The sequence below is a fragment of the Beta vulgaris genome, chromosome 5 (assembly GCF_026745355.1).
Source record: "Beta vulgaris subsp. vulgaris cultivar EL10 chromosome 5, EL10.2, whole genome shotgun sequence".
NCBI lineage: Eukaryota > Viridiplantae > Streptophyta > Magnoliopsida > Caryophyllales > Amaranthaceae > Beta > Beta vulgaris.
This window is the reverse complement of record NC_079206.1, coordinates 13,851,558-13,876,008: the sequence shown is the minus strand read 5'-3', so window position 1 is coordinate 13,876,008 and position 24,451 is coordinate 13,851,558. Positions and strand designations below refer to the sequence as shown.

The following is a 24,451-nucleotide window of genomic DNA, read 5'->3' as shown; positions in this document are numbered from 1 at the left end:
TCTCTGGAAGATTTGCCAAAATGGCCTTCCTACAAAAAAGAGATTAGAGAGTAGTCATGTTTTTCTTCCTTTGGAATGTGTGTTCTGTAATTTCCATTCTGAGTCGGATCATCATCTCTTCCTGGATTGTCCTTTTAGTCAAGATGTTCTTGAGAGGCTCGGTAATTCGGGGATGCCCATTTCTCTCCCCTCATTTGGGAACTTTTCTTCCTTTGTTGAGTACTTAGCCTCGTTAAAGTCCTCTTGTGGCTCTTCTCAGGTTTGTAGAATTGCTATTATTTGGTGGTTTATCTGGTTTGCTAGGAATCAAATTATATTCAAGCAAGTTTCTATTTCTCCTACGGCTTTAGGAGTAATGATTCAGTCCTTTATTGGTAATTTGAATGGGATGTCTAGTAAACAGGGGGAGGTTTGGAGCTCTAATCCTAGTAGACCTTCCCGTAGTGTTAGGAAGGACATTGCCTGGATTCCGCCAGGTTTGAACTTCACTAAACTTAATTTTGATGGCTCGCTTCTTAGTAATGGTTCTGCAGCTTATGGTTTTGTTTTAAGAGGTGAAGAAGGTAATGTTCTACTTAGTGGGGCTGGCTCTATTCCCTCTAAAATGTCTATCTTGGTAGCTGAAGCTTGGGGGTTACGTGAAGGTATTCGAGGAGCTTTGTTTTTGGGTATTAAAAACATTATTATTGAAGGAGATAACCTAGCGGTCATCCAAGCTATTAAAAGGGTGTGGAAAGTTCCTTGGACTATTCATGCTCTTATTTCTGATGCGGAAATCGATCTTCAAAAATTTGATAGCTATAGTATTCATAATGTTTTTCGAGAAGCTAATTTTGCTGCTGATTGGATGGCTCATCATGGTCATTCGACTACAAATCTTTGCTACTATTTCACCCCCTTGGATACCTCTTTTTCTCAGATCATCCGTAAGGATGCTTTAGGGTGGCCCGTTAGCTGGGTTCCTCCCTAGTTTTTTTCTTTCTGGCTAAAAAAAAAAAAAAAAAATCAATTTCATAGTTTATAACATACTACTATGATTTTCCAATCTTTAACACCCTAAAAATCCATGCTTTGATAATTAAAATCCAATTTATATAATTAAATCTGAATTTTTATTCCTTCAATACATAAATTGTATAATCATAGATTCATCATTAAATCAGTAAATTAAAGCTTCTAAACATAATGAACACTAAAATAAATCATAAAAACATAATCTATAAATAAAACTTGAGGAGAAAGAAAGGTAATCAAGCCAACACATAGAAGGAAGATGACAAAAAGGCCGGTTGGAATGACATAGCAGCAGCGACGGTGGTTGGCGATGGTAAAAAGTGGAGGAGGATGATTTCTTGTCGAGGAAGAAATTATTTCTTGGAATAGAAGAAAGGAAGAGATGGAGGGAAAACGTGGAAGAGAGGAAGGATTGATACTGCCGGTTATGAGAGGGAGGAGAGAAAAAGTTTTTGTGTGTGGGTAAAATTTGGGTCTAATTTATTTATAAGTGTGTTTTCCTTTGGGGCTTACGAAAACGCAATTGAGTTTAAATAGAGTTTAATGATGAATATGATTGATGATTAAAACTCCTAGCATCACTATAAGTCCTTTTCCTAGTCCAATCAGTATTTGGGTTCTTCAAAGCCATTTAAACTCCTTTTCCAAATCCAAAAAGTATTTGAAATGTTTTTCAAAGTATACCTTAACAAAATATTTGAACTTCCTTAAATCCTTAAAATAATTATGTTGACTATCAAATAGTCAACCTTTACAGAAATAAATTATTTTAAACTAAATTATATTTAAATACAAATATATATATATATATATATATATATAAATATAAATATATATATATATATATATGTATAAATATATATATATATAAATAATATATATATATATATATTATATATATATATATATATGTATATATATATATACATGTATATATATAATATATACATGTATAAATATATATATATATACTGTATTATATATTATATATATATATACTATTATATATACATATATATATAATATATACATATATATATATATATATATACATATAGGAATGAGATCTCGTGAAAACCATCTTTAGGCTGAAAACTGAAAACAATGAATCTACATATATATATATATATATATATATATATATATATATATATATATATATATATATATATATATATATAGGAATGAGATCTCGTGAAAACCATCTTTAGGCTGAAAACTGAAAACAATGAATCTCAGCTGTCGATCTTTCATCGTACGGACATAAATCAATTAATTTAATATGACCATCATGCGGTTCATTTGAAACCCATTTTTTTCTACCAAAAACTTTCTCTCTCCTCTCTCCTCTCTTCTCTCTCCTTCCTTTCTCTTCTGGAGCGTTACTTTTTCTCCCCTAAAGCTGAATCTTCTCTTGTTTGCAGCATTTTTCATCCTCAATTTATAATTCCAGTAAGCTTTTAATTGTTTTTTGATTTTACGTTTGGTAAATCTGCCTGCAATTTCACTACATTTAGTTGAAATCGGATTTGAAAGCTGACACGCGAATGTCGGTTTATTTTGCATGATACTGGTTTATGCTTTGATTAGATGATTATTGGTGAGAACATGAGAATGTAGGTGAAATACGAATTAAGTTTCAATGAGATGATAATCGTTGTCAATCCGGCTGCAATTTCATTACATTTTAGTTGATTCAGATTTGAAATCTGACACGCAGATATAAGCTTATTTTGAATGATACTAGTTTCTACTTTGGTTGGATGATTATTGGTGAGAACATGAGAATGTAGGTAAGATATGAATTAAGTTTCAACGAAATGATAATTGTGTCAATCTGGCTGCAATTTTGGTAGTTGAATTCTTAATATTAATGGCTGAATTGAAATATAAGTTTTGTACTAGGAACATTAGCTAAAAAGGCGCTAAATAAATTAGAAAAGTAGTCAGTATGATGCCTTGATTCGATGAACTCAATTTCTCTCTGTATCGATAGATTTTTGGTGTTCAGATTTCTGATTATGAGAGTTGAGAAAGAAAGAGAAGGTTGAAGAAGATGAAAATTGGAGAAGGAAGGTTGGGGAAAATATCAAGACTTAGAAGTTACTGTAATACTATTAGTTAAAAGTTACCCTTAGTTAAAGTTACCCTTATAATACTCAAAGTTATCCTTATAATACTCAAAGTTACCCTAGAAAGATGAAAAATAATTATGACATAATAAAGTTATCCTAAACGTACTAAAAGTTTCCCTTATAATATATAAAGTTGCCCTTGAAATATATAAAGTTATCCTTAATATGATGAAATTACCTTAAAACAGGCAAAAGTTACCCCTAAAGTATATAAAGTTACCCTAAAAGTGGTAAAAGTTACCCTTGTTTTCAGTTTTCAGACTAAGAGTTGTTTTCAGCGGATCCTACCCTATATATACTAGTCCTATATGCACGCGATGCGTGCGAAAACAAATAAAAAAGTTAATTGCATACTAATATATACGAAAAATTATTCATAAAGTTTATTTTATATTTTTCTTCTGTTTTCTGAAAGCAAATAAATCAATGATGATGTCATAAAGTTCATTGTATATTTTTTTTCTGTTTTTTGAAAGCTAATAAATCGATGATGAATTTGTATTTTATTACTTAAGGGTAAAAAAGGAAATATCATTTTTGGTGTCCCCCTCCTCTTCCCTTATATAATATATATATATATATATATATATATATATATATATTATATATATATATATATATATATAAATATATATATATAATGGGGCAAGATCACATGAGAATGCTCCTTACATGAGAAATGAGAATGAATCTCAGCCACACGATTGGATTAGAGTTACAACACTTGTTCATTAGAGTTATACCCACCTAAAAAATTTAGAGCCAAAAAAAAAAGTTTGAATTTTGAATTTTTGTTTCTAATATACTTTTTTTTGGAGTTACTTCACTTTTTCATTAGAGTTACATCACTTATTCATAAGAGTTATAGCGCATAAATATCATTCTCATTTCTCATGTAAGTATGCATTCTCATATGAACTCACTTCTATATATATAATAATATATATATATATATATATATATATATATATATATATATATAATATTATTATATAATATATATATAATTATATATATATATATATAATATTTATAAAATCTATAAATTTATGGGGAATTACACAGGTGATCCAAACTAATCTGATCAAACAATTATTTACGTGATAAAAGCAATAAGTCAGTGACAATCATATACTCCCTCTGTTTCTTAAAGATCTCCCCTCTTTTCGTTTAAGTGCGTTTCCAAAAGATCTTCCTTCTTTTACTTTATTCCTTATTTGGAATTTTTTTCCCTTTTTACCCTCTCATGTCCCTATCATATGGTCCACAATTACATTATTAATTCAATTTTACTCCCTTTCTCTCTCCTACTTTAACCTCTTTTTATTTGTTTATTTATCTTAACCCCTTTCTCTCTACTACTTTATCCATCCCCACACCACACACAAATTCATTTTCATTGGTATCTGTAGTAGCAGTAACAAGGAAGATCTTTAGGAAATGGAGGTAGTAATATGTATAAAATAATCAGGCAATCATATGATAATGTGTGAATATGAATTATACTAATATGAATATAAAATAAAGTATAGAAAAGGGATTAGAATATACCAAGGCATGATTTTTATACTAAAGATCTACATCATGAAAGAAACAGTTAGTAACTTCAATATAAAAATAATTAATTTATTCAATGACCCTTAGGATTATATCGTGGCTTAGCTTTGGGAGATTGACAACCTTCGGGACGAGCAATCTTGAAGCTTGAAAAACTGAATGTCTGAAAGTATGTAAATTGAACGTGTTTGTGTTTGTAAGTATGAGTTGTGGAGTCAAGTTCAGTAAAAGTAGTATATTATATTATTATATTATTATTTATCCCTCTTTAATGTTTATTAGTACCATGTTAGGTTTCATAATTTACTATGTAGTATTCTAATTTGTTGATTACATGCTTTGTGTATGTATGTCGATCATGGCTATGCCTTATTGATCCCCTGATGATATATTTGGTGAAGAGTCTATTAGGATCAACAAAGCATCATCCATTTCAAGTTTGAAAATGATACATCATGAGTTCAGGATTTCGCGGAGAGCTTGTGTTGTCTATATTAATATTATAGTTGACTTTTAATTTATAGTTTGTGTTTGATTTTATGCTGGTTTGACTTTAATTTAATTTGACTTTTGGAGTTAACTTATGGTTGACTAAGTTATTATTTTCAAAGTTATTTATTATTATTTCCGCTACAAAATTCTAAATAAGCCGATACGTTATCACCCGGACAATAATGTTTTGATAATTCTCTAAGTTATTATATTATATTAAAAAAATATTTTGGAAAATAGAGAATTATCGGCTTGTCGCGGTGTTACAGTAAGCTACGATTTTTGGGCTAATACTTAAGATTATCTTATAGTTATTGTTTTCAAGGTAAAAGTTAAGGTTTTTGGGTTAATAGTTTAGAATCTCTGACATCAGCAGGTAAGATGTCATCCGTCTGACAATAAGCTTATTGTCAGACGGTCTGACGAGAGACTTACTCTATAATAAATTAGGTCGAAGCTATTCAAATGGAATTGTCGATTACCAAGGAAAACAACTCACTTTATTTTGGTTCTCCCCCAAAGCACACCGAGTAAATTAAATTGAAACGGAGGGAGTAAAATACTACTTAACTACGATGGATTTAAGTTGAAATAGATAAAAGAAGCAGGCTAAACATCGATATGTTTGTTATCAGGTAGTCCATGGAATTAAACACATGGGAAAGAGAAGATCAATCAAACAACTTATTCAGGTGACTACTCTTACTTAGTTCTAAGCTCAATCTCGAGAATGCGCGCATATAATTTTCTAAATCGCATAGTAAAACCACTTTTACGATCTCAAACATGCAATCAAAAGATAAGCAAAAAGTCGATCCATATAACCATCAACACCTTGATCTCATGAATAATCAAGAAATATAATAGTATTAATGTCTACAGTAAACATCAAGTACCATCAACACCTTGATCTCATGAATAATCAAGAAATATAATAGTATAAATGTCTTCAGTAAACATCACTTTCACTCGATTAAGGTAGGAATACCAATAAAGCAAATGCTCAAGCGTCAATGTTGAAAGCACGCAAATAATCATGCTATTAATCAATTGATAATCCCAATTAAAACGTAAGAAAGAAGTACAACAAAAGAATATTTGATTTTGGAAAATGTAAAAGAAGCATTAAAATATTGCAGGAGATAGAAAATAGGGTAGTTAAAAAGATTTTGGGTGGATAATTAAAAAGGGTAGTCAGGTATATAAGGTAAAAAAAATGAAAAAAGTTGATGTGATAGGTTACCATGTAAGGAAATAAATGAAAGTGTACCAATTAAAAAGAAACGACAAAAAAGAACAGCGTAACACCTAAAAAAACGCATGTAGTATATTAAAATTTTTCCGAGGATTTTCTTCACCTATAAATAGTGTCCAAATTAGAAATGAAAATCTACTAAAGAACAAAAAGACTATTAACCTTTAATATTCAATAATTAACTTTATGTTTTTATCACCAAATACCCCCAAAATTTCAGAAATTTCACCAGATAGGTAGGTACCCTCACACTTTTCAAAATTCACCAGGTTTCCCCCACTTTCATTGTAATACATCAAAATATCCTTAATAACTAATGACAGTTAACTCTATTAGTCATTAATCCTGATCTTTGGTTTTAAACCCTAATTAAACCCATTTCTCTCCCTAATCCTAGCACTAATCCCTAAACTCTAACCCTAGCACTAATCCCTAAACCCTAACCCTAACCACTACCACCTCCCCCACCCTGTAGCCACCCATGCATAGCCCCACCTCGCCACTCCCATAGCATGCACCATCGAATCTCGTAACCCCCTTCCCTCCCCCACCCCTTTTGAATTCTGCATCCCCACCCTTTCTCTTGGGGTGGGGTGGGGTGGGTGTAGGGGTGGTGGTGGGGGAGGGAGAGGGTGGGGAGCGATGGGGCTGCGGGTGGTGGTGGGTATAGGGGTGGTGGTTGAGTGGTTAGGATTAAGGCATTACATTAGGGGGTTAGGGATAGGGGGTTAGGGTTAGAGGGATTAATTACGGTTAGATGGGTTAGTTAGGATTAATGACTAATGCAGTTAACTATCGTTAGTCATTAAGATATTCTGATGTATTACCATGAAATTGAGGGTAACTTGGTGAATTTTGAAAACTGCAAGGGTAACCTGGTAAATTTTGAAAAAGTGTGAGGGTAGTGGTGGATTTTCTAAAAACTCGTGCATACTTGGTGAAAAGAGTAAAAGACCGTTAATTTTATATATGGACTGGCCATGGTGTTAACTATCTATATGGTTGAGTGTTGACTACATATAACTAATATAGAATTGTTTCCTTGAATAATGCAAAAATGGGTTTTAATTCCAGAAATGTGCCCAAAAAAAATAAATTCCCTGCGTACCATCCATGTAGGACGGCATCGCGAGAATTCCTTTTTTCTACTTAAGTAAAACCGCTACTTGAAGTAGCGGTTTACTGAATTTTTTTTTCCTACTTAAGTAAAACGTTGGCGCTGAGTGATATAAACCGCTACTTGAAGTAGCGGTTCATTAATGAAACGCTACTCCAAGTAGCGGTTTACTGAAATCCCCAACTCCAGAGTTTGATATGTGCTTGCAACATTTTGCCCAGGTAAACCGCTACCCTGAGTAGCGGTTTATTTTAAAATAAACCATTACTGTGAGTAGCGGTTTACGTGGGCAAAAACAAAAAAAAAACAGTTTCTCGCGTGCCAACCTACGTGGACATCATGCAGGGATTTTTTTTTTGGGCACATTTCTGAAATTAAAACCCACTTTTGCATTATTCAAGGAAAATATTCTAACTAATATAAGTATATAACTATATAAGAGCTAGTGTTTAATGTCTATTACTTCCTCCGTTTCTTTTTACTCGCTACACTTCTCATTTCACGGACTCGTAGGCAATTTTTGGAGAAGAGAGAGGTTGAGAGTAAAAAGAAAAGGGACCCATGTGGGAGGAGAGAGATAGAGAGAGTTTATTGTCCAAAAAAAAAGTGTAGCAAGTAATGTAAAACTTTCCATAATGAAAAATATAGCGAGTAAAAAAAACAGAGGAAGTACATGTTCAGTTTAGGACTTAAGAGTTAAAAGAGTACTTGAATACTACTCCATATTATTATTGACTTCTCTTATTAAACCAACTCAGAAAAAGAAAACCGGGAAAAAGAAAAAAAAGCAAACGAGGAAGAAGAGGCGCTGAGAATTTGAACTTTGTGAATAATCGGAGGGAGAACTGCAAAAGCAATTTACAAATAACAATCGAAGTCACTACATACCAACTGTCAACAGTCAACACCCAACGAACTGTTGTCCTCAATCTTCAAATTCATGCCGCCAATTTTCTAGGGTTTCATTCTCCTCCCAATTTCAAATTTATTTCATCTGATTTGGAGCTCGAAAATCTCAGCAACAATGGCGGCAACTACTTCATCGCCAGTTCTCAGCAACAATGGCTCTGAAGCGAGTGGTAACACCGGCATTTCTTCACCTCCGCCCTCGTCGACGACACCTCCTTCCACTGTGAAAAGCCCTAGTCTTCCGACGATATTGCTGCAAAGGCCGGAACCGCCGAAGAATCTCCGAGGGCTCAATAAACCTAAGTGTATCAAGTGTGGTAATGTTGCTAGGTCTAGGTCAGTTTCTCTCTCCTATATTTTCAGAGGTATTTTTTTTTGGTTTATTAAATTAGCTTGATTTCACCGAGTTTACCTTTTGCTGCTCCCTGTATATGAATTATATAATTTCGTTAGATCTAGTGATAATTGCATTTGGTATTGTAAACCTAGGTTGGACCAAGTCGGGTACAGGGACGGGGGCGGAAAACGGCAAATCTGAAAATTACAATACAATGGGGATGACTTGCTATAAAGTGAAGTAAGGGACGGGTAACAATTGAAGTATTCGTGCGACGTAACTGTAAAATGACATGAATATTCTAAGGTTAGAAGGTGACTTAATGTTAAAGTGGTATGGAGTGTTTTGAGTAATTTGGATCGATTTTACAAAGGAATGGAGAAACTAACCAAGACATAACTCATAAGATATCGTTGAGGTGACTCAAATGGAGAGGGGCCGGGGACCACAACGTTTCTTTTAGGTTTAAATGAAAATATTAACGAACGAATATCAGACCAACATCAATATACGAACCTTTTGAGCATTTAGGAATGAATTTTAGAAAGACGGGCGTAGTAGAGATGCGTAGAGATGGATGTGTAGGAACACTTTAAGAATGGAATTCGGAATGAAGATATTTTAAAGAAAGTTGAAGTTGAAGATAAAAGAGAACAAGTTGTGTTGGTTTGGGCTTGTGAGACATAGATGATGCATTGGAGTATCAATAAGGGTAGTGGAGAGTTGAGAGTCTTGAGACTATGAAGGTTTAAGAAAAACTCAGAGGAGGCTAGATATTGGATAGATGGCTTTAAATGATATGAGATTTAGGTTGCTGGATCATATAACATTTGACTGTTGTAAATAAAAGGCAAAGGATCTATGTGACCAATCATTGGAGATAAATTCTTGACATGCAACGACCTGATTTTATTGGGACCAAGAGTTTGCCATTCTTGTTTTGTGATGAAATATTTTTTCTCAAAAAACATTCTTGCCTGGTATCATGTTCCAAAAAAAAAGCTTGAATATTCGGTGGAACTTTACATCATCAAATGAAGTTGATAAAGAGGCAACCCCCCACTCCTGATTCTTCACTTATTTGGTGGTTGAGGTCGGTCTTTGGTGTGTAGGATGGTAGGAGATATTGCAAGTTGGTTTTCTCATTCTTTGTGATGAACTATGTAGCACGGGTACTTCTTTTAGGTCACGTACCCGTACCGGATACAATACGTATCCTCTATGGGTACGTATACCCATTCCTAAAATTTCAAATTCTTGTCATTTTCCGTCCACGTACCCGAACCAAACCCGTTCCCTTCTGTGCAACCTAGGTGATGAACGATAAGGATTGGTTTTAAATCTCGGATGTAGTTGCCGTGATGGTTGTGGAACTAAGTTGGCGGACACTGAGGTTTGTGGCTGCTGGCTTGCAGCCTTGTACATCAGTCGTGGTAAACTAAAAAAATTGTATACAACACGTTTGCTATGCAGTTTGTAGAATATGAGAAGGGTTCGGGTTGTTGTATTGGCCTTTTTCCAAGATTGGCAAGAGTAGCTAATGAAGCTAAACGGACAAGTGGGCGGGGGGAGTTTTCTTGTTGAGATCGAGAGTTGGGTGGAGAGTTGTTTGGTGGAAAGTTGGGTGGAGAGTTGGGTGGAAAGTTGTTTGGTGGAGAGTTGGCTGTAGAGTTGTATGGTGGAGAGTCGACTGTAGAGTTTCCGGGGTTGTGGTTGGTTGGTGAGTTTTGGCGGGCTGGAGTTCCGGGGCGAGCAATGAGTTGTTGGCGACGACGTACCCTAATATAAGAAAGAATCCCTCCACGCTTACGGTTGTACCACGATTGGAGTTCATCTTTATAGTGGTTCTTGAAATCTTGAGGCTCAAGATTTCAAGAAACACTATAAAGATGAACTCCAATCGTGGTACAACCGTAAGCGTGGAGGGATGCTTTCTTATATTAGGGTACGTCGTCGCCAACAACTCATTGCTCGCCCCGGAAACTCTACAGTCAACTCTCCACCATACAACTCTACAACCAACTCTCTACCAAACAACTTTCCACCCAACTCTTCACCCAACTTTCCACCAAACAACTCTCCACCCAACTCTCGATCTCAACAAGAAAACTCCCCCCAGCCCACTTGTCCGTTTAGCTTCATTAGCTACTCCTGTCAATCTTGGAAAAAGGCCAATAAAACAACCCGAAGAGATGGAAGAGTCATTAATGGTTTTTTTTGGATAATAGGAAGAGACGAAGCAAAACATTAGATAGTAATTAATCTCTTTGAATCCGCATCCAACATTACACTTGATAAATTGGAAAAGAACAACTTGTAATTAAATTAAGTTTTTTTTTCTTTGGCGGATAACTAATATAGTTGGGTCCTTATATTTTGGGGGCCCTATATAGTTTCTCATCTTGCACAGGCCTTAGCTGCCCTGTCAATTTCCATGTCTGGAACGTAATCGGTGCAAAGTTCCTGCGACATGATTGGTCCCCCTTCAACATATGATTCCTTTCTTTCTTTCCCTCTCCCCAATCTTGTAAAGTTGGAAGTTTGGTGGTAAGATCATGCAAAGTGTAGATCTAACATATTGGCGGTGGTTGTTGCGGGGTTAGGGCAGGGTGCAGGGCAGGTGGTGATGGTCTGGAAAGGGAGTTCTGGCAGTTATGGTGGTTACAATGATGCTGGAGGTTATTTTTAGGTGGGTCTGCGAAGGGACACCATCGCAGCGTTAGTGGATACGGTGATTGTGGTGGATTAGGAGAGAGAGAAAGAGGGGCGCTTCAGGTATTTTTATAGCTTAACTTTCTTTATTTTAGGGTGTGCTGGGGGTTTCCATGGATTTCATACCTTGGTGGTTTGGAGGGCTAACCCTCCAGGTTCTAATCATAGTTGTTTGGACCAAACATGTGGATAAATTTGGTTTTGAGACTGGGTAAACATGGGGTCGGATGATTGATTCCAAAATCCATTTCTCATAACTTTATATTAGTGAACCCCTTCCCCCCTCTCCCCAAAGATCTAATAGATTTTGGGGGTTGGAAGATCTTGAGAAACGAACAAGAGAACCATACATGATGTTTTGTACTTAATATAGTTCTTGAACTTATAGGGCTCTCATATAATATGAAGTTGCTTGACCTTTGCATAGTGCCATAGTTGCAGATAGCAGTTCAATACTGTACTACTCCCCTCTATTAATATTCTTTACTTTTGTAAGTGCATGTTATGTTTTGTGTGGAAAGGGATTTTCCACTAATGTGTGTGCTTACATGGTTTGTGATACTTTGTTATTAGGGTCTGACATTATTATGATCTTAATTTGTGTGCTAGCAATATATTGTGAATCTGTGTCTTCTGTTGATTTACTTAGTTATTAAGTGATTCAGGTGTCCTTACCAATCTTGCAAAAGTTGCTGCTCTAAAGCCCAGAATCCTTGTCATATACATGGTATGTTTTCTCATTTCTTCTCTACAGTTGCGAGTCTTGTTTCAGTATAAGGATGTTAATAGGTAGAGTGGTCGCACTTTCTGGTGTTACCTTTGTCCTATGAAGATTGAAGAACGAATGTTCATCATTGTACTTGACATAAAATGCGAAATGTTATGCACATGTTTTGAACCTGTTGTATGTTATATATGTATGCAGATTTTGAATCAGCCACATATCGGTTTTGGAGTTAGTACTTTAGTTGCTGATTCTAATTTAAAATGTGTGTACTTAAAGTAGAAAGCTTGAAGAACAAATGTATTTATAGCAAACTTTCTCACTTTTATGTGCAAGAAAGTTGTGTACTATATATTTCTGAACTCTTTTTGCAGTTTTGAAGCAAAATTCTACTCTAGCGGACAGGGGAGCTTCTTCAAACTCCACAATACCTGAGCAGCAACCTAATGAAGTGGCAGCCTCCGGGTATATACATTTATTTTTCTTACTGAAACATTTTGGTACATAGAGCAAAACTTCAGGTGTTGATTTGAGATGGAAATGTTGCATATGTTCAGAACCTAGCTATAGCATCTTTTGGGAAATCTTTTCTCCTGGCGTGCCCTTATCTAAGATAATGCCATTGTTTGCTTCTCCCTGGCGTGCCTTTAATTTAAGATCGCCGACATTATTGCTTAAGTCATGAGACTGATATATATTATATCTGCATTTGGTTGATCTCAGGCCTCAGTCAAAAGCAACTTCACTTCGACAACTTTCTAGTACTTTCTCGCAGTTAAACAATGTGCATATTCCGCGATCAAGGAAGCCACTAACTAGAAAGGTGCATGTCTTTTATTAATCCATGTTGATGTGATTGTATTATTAACTAGGATACAGGGTACTATTATTGTACACTCGTACTTGTCCAAGTGCCCGACTTGGCTATTTTAGTCTTTTAGATACATCTCCATGATTTTGGACTTTTGTCCCAGCTAAGTGTCGGAGTGTTCATATGCATGTCGGAGTGTCTAGGATTCAACATGGATATTTGAGGTGAAATGAAGAGTCGGAGTTTTATAAGCATTATACATTATTCTGACACTAGGACATTTCAGGAGGCACTGACTGTAAATGAATGGAGGTTTGCCAAGTTGAAAGAATACAAGGAGAGAAATGTTGAAGCAGAAAATGAAGCTTTTGATAGATATATGCAGAATATTGGTTTACTAGAAGAGGTTTTTGATGTTAATTCCGAAAGGACAGATGAGAATGTTTCTGGGATGTCCAACCCTCCCACAACTTCAGGTGAGAAAATGGAGATTATTTCAGAGACCAAGGTAATGCTAAGATCCAATCCTGAAAGAATTAATACCTTCAGGAAAAGGATTCGGCAGACAATTGATCAGGGATTGAGAAAGTTTCAGACAAATGATTTAGTTGATGGTCCTAGCAACCTAGATGATGAAGATGATATGACCCCCAAAACAGCTACGAGTATGAGGGCTGGGAAGACATCAGCCTTGGCCGAATTGAACTTTAAGTTGAATAGAGCTCGAAACGAGGAGGATTTGAAGCTCTGTGTCGAGATGAGGTCCAATATTTTAGGTCAACAAAACCTAACCTTGGGGCAGAGAGCCGAGAATGCTGAGGTTTTGGAGAAGCAAACTGTCCGGAATCATTTGCCTTCAACACAAGAATCTGATGTTTCTCTGAAACTGGTGAAAACTACTGAAATTGATCAGGATTTGTTAAATAGCATGGATTCTCATTTTTCATCCCTAGAAGAGATAGAAGATTTATAGGATTTGAGCCTTTTTTTTTTTCTCAGATAAAGGTTGTGAAGTCTCTAGCAGTTGATGTAATCTTGTTGTGATCTTAGAGTTAATGTTACGATTCAGCCTTACAGAGAGAATTCACTAACCAATAATTGGGATACCTGCAATCTATATTAACTCAACGTTTGTTCAGTTATAAAAAATACACACAAAAAAAAAATGCTATCAAAATTGTTAGGGGATGGTTTTACATTCTTTATGTGGAATGAATATAAAATTTCTTTTTTCCCGTCTTTTTTTTTTTTTTTTTTTAAAGGTAAGAAGAAATCTTCTGGACTACCCTCACACAAGGCCCTCTTCCAAAGGCCCATACAAGCCAAACACCCCTCTTTCCACCTCTGTCCTTGAATCTCAAGCAAATGTTTGGGGGGTAGAATTGAACCCTAGACATCGCTAGGGAAAATAGGAAAACTCACCATTTGAGCCAACTCCAATTCCTTTTTCGTCTGTCTTATGTGTTTATTCTCTTATCGTATTTTTCCGAAACTTATTTGAACTCACTGGAACTTCGTTGAACTTACAAAAGTCGACTTTGTAGGTTCATGACAAAGTTATTAAAGAAAATTTTATTAGTTTTTAGAACATGTTCAAATTAATATGAACATATCAGACTTGAAATTAAATATTTTAAGGTGAAGAAAACATATCCTTATACTGGATTAGTGAAAGGTTTAATTCTTCATAGCTGACTAAAGAAAACTTATAATGATTGAATTTAATTTTTTTTCACCATCTCTTATACTTTCATCTTTCTGAAATGAGTGAAGTGTGTAACATGTCTTTCAAAAAGCTCTCACATAATATCAATCATTTCATAATGAAGGAAATATTATTACTCCTTTTCTTTTATGATAATTTGAAATGATATATGTTTCACAACAAGTAAATTATGCCACAATAATTACGCGCCACTAACAATAATATAAGTTATAGTGGGAGGGCGCCCTATGTGGCTACATTACAATGTACTCCCTCCGTCTTCAAGATAGAGTTTTCATTTCTATAAGGCACAAGTATTAAACAAGGGACGGTCGATGTGACGCTCTTCTTAAGATAATTTTATATTTCATGTAATCCATGTACAATAAAAATAAATAGAAATTGCATAGTATAGCTCTTGATCCCGTGACCTCAAGTTCATATACTTAAGTTTTAACTACTAAACCAAGTTGTATTTGGTGTTATTATTTTAAAGTGTAATATTAATAAATGAATTTTTTTTCTGAACCAAGATATAGCACGGACCTAATAACTAGTTAAAAGTTAAAATTGATACACCATTTATAATTGTTCATTGAGGAGAGAGTGTGGTGGGGAAGTGTGCATTATATTAAAAAATGAAAGCTAAATAATATTTAATTGGTGGACTCTGCTAAACAAAGAAATGAAAAATCTATTTTGGACATATCTAAATGGAAACTTGTGAACTCTATTTAGGGACGAAAAGAGTAATTGTAGCAAATATTTTAGTAAAATTTTATAATGGTCTATTGTACATGAAAGACTATATTTAATTCATTATAAATTATAGTGAAATTAATTTAAAATTTGCTAAATTTAAGACATACTAATATTTATAAAACATAGAATGAAAATAGATCCAGTGTAAAGAATAGTTAAATAGGCAATAAAGTCTATAAATTTGGGCCAAATAGGGTAAAAATATTTTGTGTTACTGAGATGATAAACATCCGCATAGTTTTTAAGAAACTGTTTCTGCAAAACTACTTTTGAGAAACATGAACTGTTTCCAAAAAGCTTGGCCAAACATAACCTTTACTCATGATGAGAAGAAAAGATCATCCCACCCCCACTCTCTAAAAAAATATTACCAATCTTCTTCCAAGCATCCTCTTTAACCATGAACAAAAAAAATCATCTCGATTACTTTTTATCTCTTTGTTACTCTTTGGCACTACCAACTACTTTTTCTCTCTCATCACCCAACCACCATTATGTAAAAATATTTAATTACTTATTTCTTAATAATATGAAATAACCTTAATAATTAATAAAGAAAATAAATTATAATAAAATCATTATAACCATTTCAATAATTAAATTACATATATGTAATTAGCTTTTTTTATAATTAAATTAAATTAAATACATATTAGCTTTCAATAATTAACATGCATAGGTGCTTATCACGCGAGTCGAGCCCAAACTATACTGGGCTCGGCTCGGCTCGGCTCGGCTCGCTTGTGAGTTCCATAAGTGAAGCTCGGCTCGAACTCGTGAGATTCTCTCAAGGTTCGAGCTCGGCTCAACTGGAGTTCGAACTTGATTTGAAACAAATTGAGAATAAACCAAACAACATTGAACGGAAATTCATATTCGACATTGAAAAAAAAATTGTTGACAGATCTTGTAGAATTATAGACTAAATTCAAAAAGTACCACGAATAAACATATTTTATTTATTTTTTTACATGCTAGCAAAATGAATTACTAACAAATACACATAATAAAATCGACAAACTATATCTAAAAATATACAAAAAGAAACAATATGAATTGTTCAATGTAAAAAATGGTATAAAAGGATACGTGTAATTAATTTTTAAAGTATTTTAGCATATAATAATTTTTTAAAGGCTTTAAGGTATATTAATTATTTTTATAAAAAATAATAATCGAGCCTGTTCACGAGCATTTTGACCCAAGCTTGGCCTAGTTCGACTTGACTCGTTAAGGTCTCGAGCCGAGCTACCACGAGTTGAGCTTTAACCGAGCCGAGCCCGAACTATTTCCAAACAGGCCGAGCTCATCATCACCCTTATACATAATTAGCATTTTCAATAATTGAATTAAAATAAATACATAATTAGCTTTTAATAATTAATGTGAATACAAAATTAGTGTTTTTAATAATTAAATTAAATTAAATACTTAAATTAGCTTTTAATAGTTTACGTCCACATATAAATACATTATTAGTATTTTCATAATTAAATTAAGAGACACAATTAGTGTTGTTAATGTATTATTAAATTAAGATACAAAAGTGGCTGAATTTAATAAAAATCCGAAAAGTGGCTGAAGATTATTGGTTTGGGGAAAGTCTACAGTTTTGGCCCTGGGGAAGAAAATTAGTGATTGGAGAAGCGCTTGGTCGAGGTCCAAAGTGGTTCTTCGGTTTCGGATAGTGATCTGAATATCTCTCTACAAGCTGAACTTGATGCTTTGCTTGAGAAGCAGGAAGCTTACTGGTATCTTCGATCCCGTGTTGCAGAGCTTCGTGACGGTGATAAAAACACCAAGTATTTCCATCGCAAAGCTTCGCAACGGAAAAAGCAAAATTATATTCCTGGGTTATTTGATCAGGATGGGTGTTGGAAAGAAGAGGCGGAGGATGTTGAGAAGGTTATCGAGGACTATTACAACAACCTGTTCACTTCTAGCCACCCCATACGGCTAGTATTGATGAGGTTCTGTCATCTCTGTCCCCTAGTGTTACCCTCAAGATGAATGAGATTCTAGTTCGTCCTGTTACAAAGGAAGAGGTTTGGTCGGCTCTTAATCAGATGCAACCTTGCAAATCTCTTGTCCCCGATGGTATGCATGCGATCTTTTACCAGATATTTTTGCCATATTGTGGGGGATGAGGTTGCATCAGCAGTGATTGGTATTGTGCATGGCACTCGACCCTCGAATTCTATCAACTCAACCAATTTGGCACTTATCCGAAAGGTCCGTTCTCCGACTATGGTTTTTGAGTTTCGAACAATTAGCCTCTATAATGTCATTTATAAGCTTGTTTCAAAAGTTATTGCAGATAGGCTTAAAGTGATTTTACCTGATATTATGTCGGAAAACCAGAGTGCTTTTGTCCCTGGTCGCCCGATGACTGATAACGCTCTTATTGCTCTTGAGATTTTTCATTCAATGAAGTATAGATTTCGAGGCAGAAGAGGGTCTATTGCTATGAAGTTGGATATGGGTAAGGCATATGACAGAGTGGAATGGAGCTTTCTGAGGAGTCTGTCACTTAAATTGGGTTTTGCTGCAGATTGGGTTCAGTTAATTATTGATTGTGTTTCTTCTGTGAATTATTCTTTTGTGGTGAATGGTAATGTTTGTGGCTCTATTACTCCTTCCCGGGGTCTCAGACAAGGGGATCCTATCTCCCCTTATCTTTTTATTCTGGTTGCTGATGCTTTCTCCTCTCTGTTGTCTAAGGCCTCCTTAGCTAAGCAGATTCATGGTGCAAAAGCTAGCCGGAATGGGCCTGAAATTTCTCACCTTCTATTTGCTGATGACAATTTACTCTTTGCTAGAGCCACTCGACAGGATTGCACGACTATAATTGATATTCTCAACAAATATGAAGCAGCAGCCGGTCAAAAAATTAATATTGAGAAGTCGAAGATATCTTTTAGCAAAAGGGTGAGTGCGCAGAAACAGGAGTTGATAGATTTCTTGGCCATGAGACATGTGGAGTGCCATCCGAAGTATTTGGGGTGCCGGCCCTTTCTGGTAGATCGAAGAAGTTGCTGTTCTCGGAGATGAAAGATCGAATCTGGAAGAAGCTCCAAGGTTGGAAAGAAGAACTTCTATCTCGAGCCGGTAAAGAAGTATTATTGAAAGCTGTTGTACAGGCTATCCCCACCTATCTTATGGGTGTTTACAAAGTCCCTACGTTAGTGATTCAAGTAATTCACTCGGCTATGGCCAAGTTTTGGTGGGGTCAGAATGGCTCGGAACGGAAAATTCACTGGAAAAGTTGGGTTGTGCTCTATACTCCAAAATGTTTATAGGTTTGGGATTCAGAGATCTTGGTGTTTTTAATGAAGCTCTGTTAGGTTGTCAAGCATGGAGGTTGGTTCAGGTTCCGAACTCCCTTTTATCCAGAGTTATGAAAGCTAAGTATTATCCGAACTCATCTTTTCTCTCTTCTTCTTTGGGCCCTGTGGGTAGTTACTCTTGGAGAAGCATTTGGGGTGCTAAGTCTTTGCTAAAGGAGGGATTACTTTGGAGAGTGGGTAACAGAGCCAATATTAGAATTTGGGATGACTCGTGGGTGTGTAAAGATGGTTCATGTTTTTTGTCCGGGGAGCCGTTTGGTGGGTTGGAGTTGGTGAGAGAATTGATTGATGAGGATACCCATGAGTGGCAGACTGATTTTGTATTGGAAAATTTTGAAGAGGGGGATGCACATGCTATCTTGTCTATTCCATTAAGTGAACGTTCACCAACGGATTCTATGTGTTGGGCTTTCACTAAGGATGGTAAGTATTCTGTGAAAATTGCTTATATGGTAGGGAAATCGTGTAATTTTGACGAGTTTCATCAAACTTGGGTGAAGTTGTGGAGTTTGAATGTTCCTCGAAAGTTCTTCATTTCTTTGGAGGATTTGTTTATCTACTCTTCCGGTTCGAGCTTTACTGAAATGCCATCACTTGCTTGAGGATGACGTGTGCCCCCTTTGCAATTCTGCCTCGGAAACTTTAACACATGCTCTATTTACATGCTCTCATGTGCAGGAGGTTTGGGAACTAAGTGGGTTTGTTAATCTAATTCCTAAAGTAGAAATTACTTCAATGCTGGACGTCTTTGAGAGTTGGAAAGATGTAGGTGATGACAAGTTGGAGGGTGTGAGTTTTATTGCCTGGACACTATGGTTTAGAAGAAACCAAGCTCTTTTCGCAGGAATTAATATAGGCAACAGTGGGCTGGTTGTGCGAGCAGTGAAGGCAAGGCAAGACTACCAAGCATATGCCCAGCGCATCTATGGAGCTGCTGGACACGCTGCTGGCAACAACTTTTGCATATGGCAAACCCCCACTGCTGGGGTCATCAAAGTTAACTCGGATGCGGCTGTTGGCGAGGACGGTTGGGTCGGTCTAGGAATGGTGGCGCGGGACTGTACTGGGCAGGTCTTGTGGTTAGCTTGTAGACGTGTTAGAGCGTGGTGGCCAGCCGAGATCGCGGAAGGAAAAGCTTTGTTATTTGCGGTCAAGCAGGCAAATTCTCACAACCTCAGGAATTTCATTTTCGAAATCGACTGCAAATGTTTAGTCTCTCGTCTCTCGTCTCTCGTCTCTCTAAGGGAGTTATCTTCTTCTCCGATATTAATTCTAAATTTGAGGATGTGCTATATTTTTGTAAGGATTTTTCTGCTGTTTCTTGGTCTCATGTGCGTGGGGATGGGAATAGCGTAGCCCATCACCTTGCTAGACTTGTGCCGTTTGGAATTGAGCAAAGGTGGGAGTGTCATGTACCCCCGAAAATCGCTCCTTATGTACTTATGAACTCTTTGTCCCTACCTTAATTTTATGCACATCGCCTCTTTCCCCTCAGAAAAAATTAAGATACATATGGACGTTGAGAAGGCTGAAATTGCATTGAGGATCTTCATGCTAAAGGTTATCATATTGAGGAGAACATTTTTGAGAATTTTCGCCTCTCTGATTCGTAATTATCGAGATGGCGGTCGATAATTTGAGTGATTTTGAGAGATATTTTGGCGAATTTTCTCTCTAGGCATTTGGTTTTTTGAGTCTGTAAATTTGTAACTGCCAGCTGCATAGTAATTTTCCTTTTTTGAATTTCCGTCAGTCAAAATATGTTGTTTTGGCTGGAGTACAACTCCAACCATAACAACACTGTATTGACTGGCGAAAATTCAATAAAAAATTGAGTTTTTCATGATCAGGCAGTGGGGCACCCACACTTGGTCGTCATTCCAATCGAGCCATGCACCCAAAATTCCTGAGTTATCACACAATCTTTTATTCACTCATGGTTAAGGGCCAAAAATTTAAGATTGACTCACAATCTTTTTTTTCCAATCATGGTTAAGGATGCTCTTGTTTTTCTTGGCAAGAACCAGCTAAATCACAACATGTTTGAAGGGAAAACAAAGTTATAAAACCATATATACCTACACTTTTCAAACACTACAATCAAGAAGTCATGATATTAATGTCTTTTCACAATCATTTTAATTTCCGTTGTTTTTTCTTTGACCAAAAGCACTACTAATTAGAATGATCAATCGAGATCTATATAGAGCTGGATGCAGTGTGGATCCGAGTCGAATTTGAGTTAAGAACAAATTGAGAGCACGTTTGGTTCATTATATTTTGGATTTTGTTCTTATTAGAGTTGGGTAACTTGGGTTATTCACTTATTTGGGTTGGGGATCTATAATAAGAGAGAGCTCAACTCATCTGTGTGTAAACTTTGTGTTAGAACAAAACTTATCGTCCACTCCTCCTCACCTGCGCACTCTGATCTCTGCTACAAACGCACCATCGACGAACAGTATAGCCGGCGCACTACCTCGGCACAACCGACCCTTCACGTTTTTCACGGTGCGCAACTCTCTTCGCATAATCGCAGAGTAATTCACATTTTTTTCTCTCGCATTTTCTTTTTATTGTTTCCAAAAATTCTGCAGATATTGCTATTTCAAATAACGAACTAACATTAACCTAGTAGTTTTAGGTTTTGGTTGGATTGATAGGTTATTTTAATGTTATTTACTTGTCATTGAATTTTGAAACATGAGCTAGGGCTTTTGTGTTGCTTGTAATGTTTTTATCAAATTCAGTAATGAGTTGAGATGGATCATGATTAGAATCAAAGGTTTAGTTAAATTGAGTGAAATTAGTATGTTACGCTCAACTTGACTAGCTTTATTGAAGTATGTTAGTATGTTATCTGACTCGATTGGTCGATTTTTGTGGAAAATTGGTCATTCGTGTTTTCTGAATTAGTTGTGAATTTTTTTCTCGCAATTAAAGGTTTGTTGTGGAATTGAAGCTATGATTGTTGTGGCTTGTTGAGCATAATCTTAGAAGCAACAGGGACGGTTTTCCGGAATGAGTTACATCAAGAATAGCTTGTTTAATAGTATGGGTGATCAAGTATTGAATGATTGTTTGGTCACTTCATTTAGGATTAGGTCTCCCTACAAATTTTCGTTGATGGTGTAGTAGTCTAGTAGATGACTTCCCAAAGATGAAAACTCTTCGGCTGCGTGCGCAGTATTTTTATATTGTATGTGTGTATATTCTTCTTCATTTGCATAGTTTGAGTTGCTTAAAATGTTGAGTAATGATCAGCCCCGTTTCTGAGATTTTGGAGGCCCAAGGGCTGTAACACCCCCGCCGACCCGAACCCTTTTTCCATTCGAATAAACTCGGGTTTTCGGGGGAAAAACGAATCCACGAGGGTTCGATCCGACGGGGAGGTGTTACCGCCGCAATTATCTCCTTGGAAACAATTGCAAGGCTAAGTTACAACACACCAACTCAAATTCATTAATCAAAACAACTAAGTAAATTGTTTATTAGACATTACTAATTAATTAAAAATTTCAGAGTTCCAGCGAAAGCTAATCATAGGCTAAGTGGATGACAACTCTAAGTGATCTCCCTTTTGTTCCCCCGTTCGATCACCCACCTGCACAAATACATTGAAAAGAGACAAGAGAGACAAGCTCCCAAAATCAGATAAACTGAGTAATTCCAACTCCATCCCGTAAAATACTTAAGTTGAAAATACTTTGTAAAATAGTATACTAATAGTTTTGGAAGTCATAACACATGTACACATATATATACACTGAATAATCATTTCATTAATCAATTATCCAATTATTCATGGAGAGGAAAGAGAACGCCAGTAAGCCGGGGAAACCCCCTGTAACCACTTACTTCAACATAGTAGGCCGGGGAAACCCCCTGTAACCACCTACTTGTAGGCCGGGGAAACCCCCTGTAACCACCTACGAAAAATCATATTGGCCATAACAGAGTCTCTAGTGTGCACACCCCTTCTACTTGGATCACATCAAGATAGAAGGAAGACAGTAACAGAATAATCAGCATAGTAACCAGATAACCTGTAGGGGCCGCTGAACCACTCATACAGGGCAACCTGTTCATCATTTCCCTCCGATATTTCACTTTACGTGATTAACATCTTTTAATTCACGTCATCACATAATTCACATATACATTTACGTTTATCATTTTATTCAATTACGTCATCTTGTTCAAACCAGTGTGAACATATTCAATCCATCATGATCTCAATCATTCATAGAGATTTCAATAACTTATTTCATATTTCCAATCACTTGAGTTCATTTATCGTCTCAGATTCATAATCATTTTGTTATCACGATTTCTTATCAATTCCAACTTCCATAAAGTACAAGTTAATAACGATAATAATATTCATGAATAAATGATAATAATAACAATAATAAATCATAATAATAATAATAACAATAATAATAGTATAATAATAATCATATCATTATTAAATAACATTAACCGATAACGTTATAGTAACATCGTTGTCATATCGTACATCGTCCTTCGTCATTATTCATAAATCATAATCAGAATCCAGAGTTGTTGTCCATTTGTTATTCGAATCCATAATTATAGTCCATAATTATAAATTTTATAAGCACATAATAATCACGTAACCAATTCATTTTACACTAGCGGGATCTATGTTTAGATGGACATCGGAGATTACCTCGTGACGCGTGCCCAAAGCTAAGTTCACGAATTTAGCGCTCTTGATAGTCCTTGTCTACGAAATCGGAGTCTACAATATTAACGAGATTTAAGTTAGTTCCTAAATAACCCCTTTTTTTATAAAATAAACAATTTAAATAATTCAAATAACTTTAAAGAAATTCTTAATGAACTTAAGAGAGTTTATAAATTTTATAGTTTTCACACTATATATGAATCATTTTAATATTCATAAAATTACTTCAATCTTAATTTTATTAACTTAAACAACTATTTTAAACATAGAAAAATAACTTTATGTTACTCCTTGTTTTAATTTAGAAAATCAGAAAATTTATCAAGTTTGTAAAAGATTAATAAAATACACTAATTAATTAATGTGGTTAGTTTAGGAAGTTTATAAGTTTTAGCTTTTTAAAAAAGGTAAAATAACAAAAAAAACATTTAAAAGGGAAAGGGGGTCCTTTTACTGATTCAAGAATCAGTTTCAAAAACAGAAAGGAAAGAAAAGGAACGAAGAGGGAGAAGACAGAGGAGCACGAAGAGGAGGGACGGGAAGGAGGTTGGGCTGGCGGTGTTTTGGCCGGCGACAGAATTCACGCGAGGGAAGGTGCTGGGCGACAGAAGTCGCGACAGAACGATGGCTGGCGACAGAGTTGGGGCGAGGGTCGTGAGGGTTGCGCGCGAGGGAGGCGCGACAACCTGGGCAGATGACGCGGTGGTTCTGGGTTGGTGAATTTTCTGGGTTGGTGGTTCGAAGGTTTTCCGGTGGTTTGAGATGGTGGAGGAATGGGGGTTTTGAAATTTTTTTATTTTTCTTTATAAAAAATCAGAATTTCAGAAATTAAAGAGGGAGAGAGAGAATGAAGCAAACCTTTG

General features: G+C 35.7%; 1 protein-coding gene across 2 annotated transcripts; it reads left to right on the top strand.

Moving 5' to 3' along the window:
* Positions 1 to 8,297: 8,297 nt before the first annotated feature.
* LOC104892884 (hypothetical protein) lies at positions 8,298 to 14,254 on the top strand. 2 transcript variants are annotated; one of them, XM_010678907.4, is made up of 6 exons: positions 8,298 to 8,815; positions 12,194 to 12,255; positions 12,627 to 12,717; positions 12,976 to 13,075; positions 13,350 to 13,539; positions 13,613 to 13,786. In XM_010678907.4, exons 1-6 carry the CDS (start codon positions 8,595 to 8,597, stop codon positions 13,645 to 13,647), a joined length of 699 nt encoding a protein of 232 aa, XP_010677209.2. In that variant the 5' UTR covers positions 8,298 to 8,594; the 3' UTR covers positions 13,648 to 13,786. The 2 variants fall into 2 exon arrangements, with proteins under 2 accessions (XP_010677209.2, XP_010677206.2); XM_010678904.4 differs by having other exon boundaries at positions 8,300 to 8,815; positions 13,350 to 14,254.
* The last annotated feature ends 10,197 nt before the right edge of the window (positions 14,255 to 24,451 follow it).

Bases quoted from the DNA above. Each gene is read 5' to 3' on its own strand.
- LOC104892884 (XM_010678904.4), top strand. From the start codon at position 8,595: ATGGCGGCAACTACTTCATCGCCAGTTCTCAGCAACAATGGCTCTGAA. The intron at 8,816-12,193 runs GTCAGTTTCTCT...TAAGTGATTCAG, and splicing joins GGTAATGTTGCTAGGTCTAG to GTGTCCTTACCAATCTTGCA. The intron at 12,718-12,975 runs GTATATACATTT...GGTTGATCTCAG, and splicing joins AATGAAGTGGCAGCCTCCGG to GCCTCAGTCAAAAGCAACTT.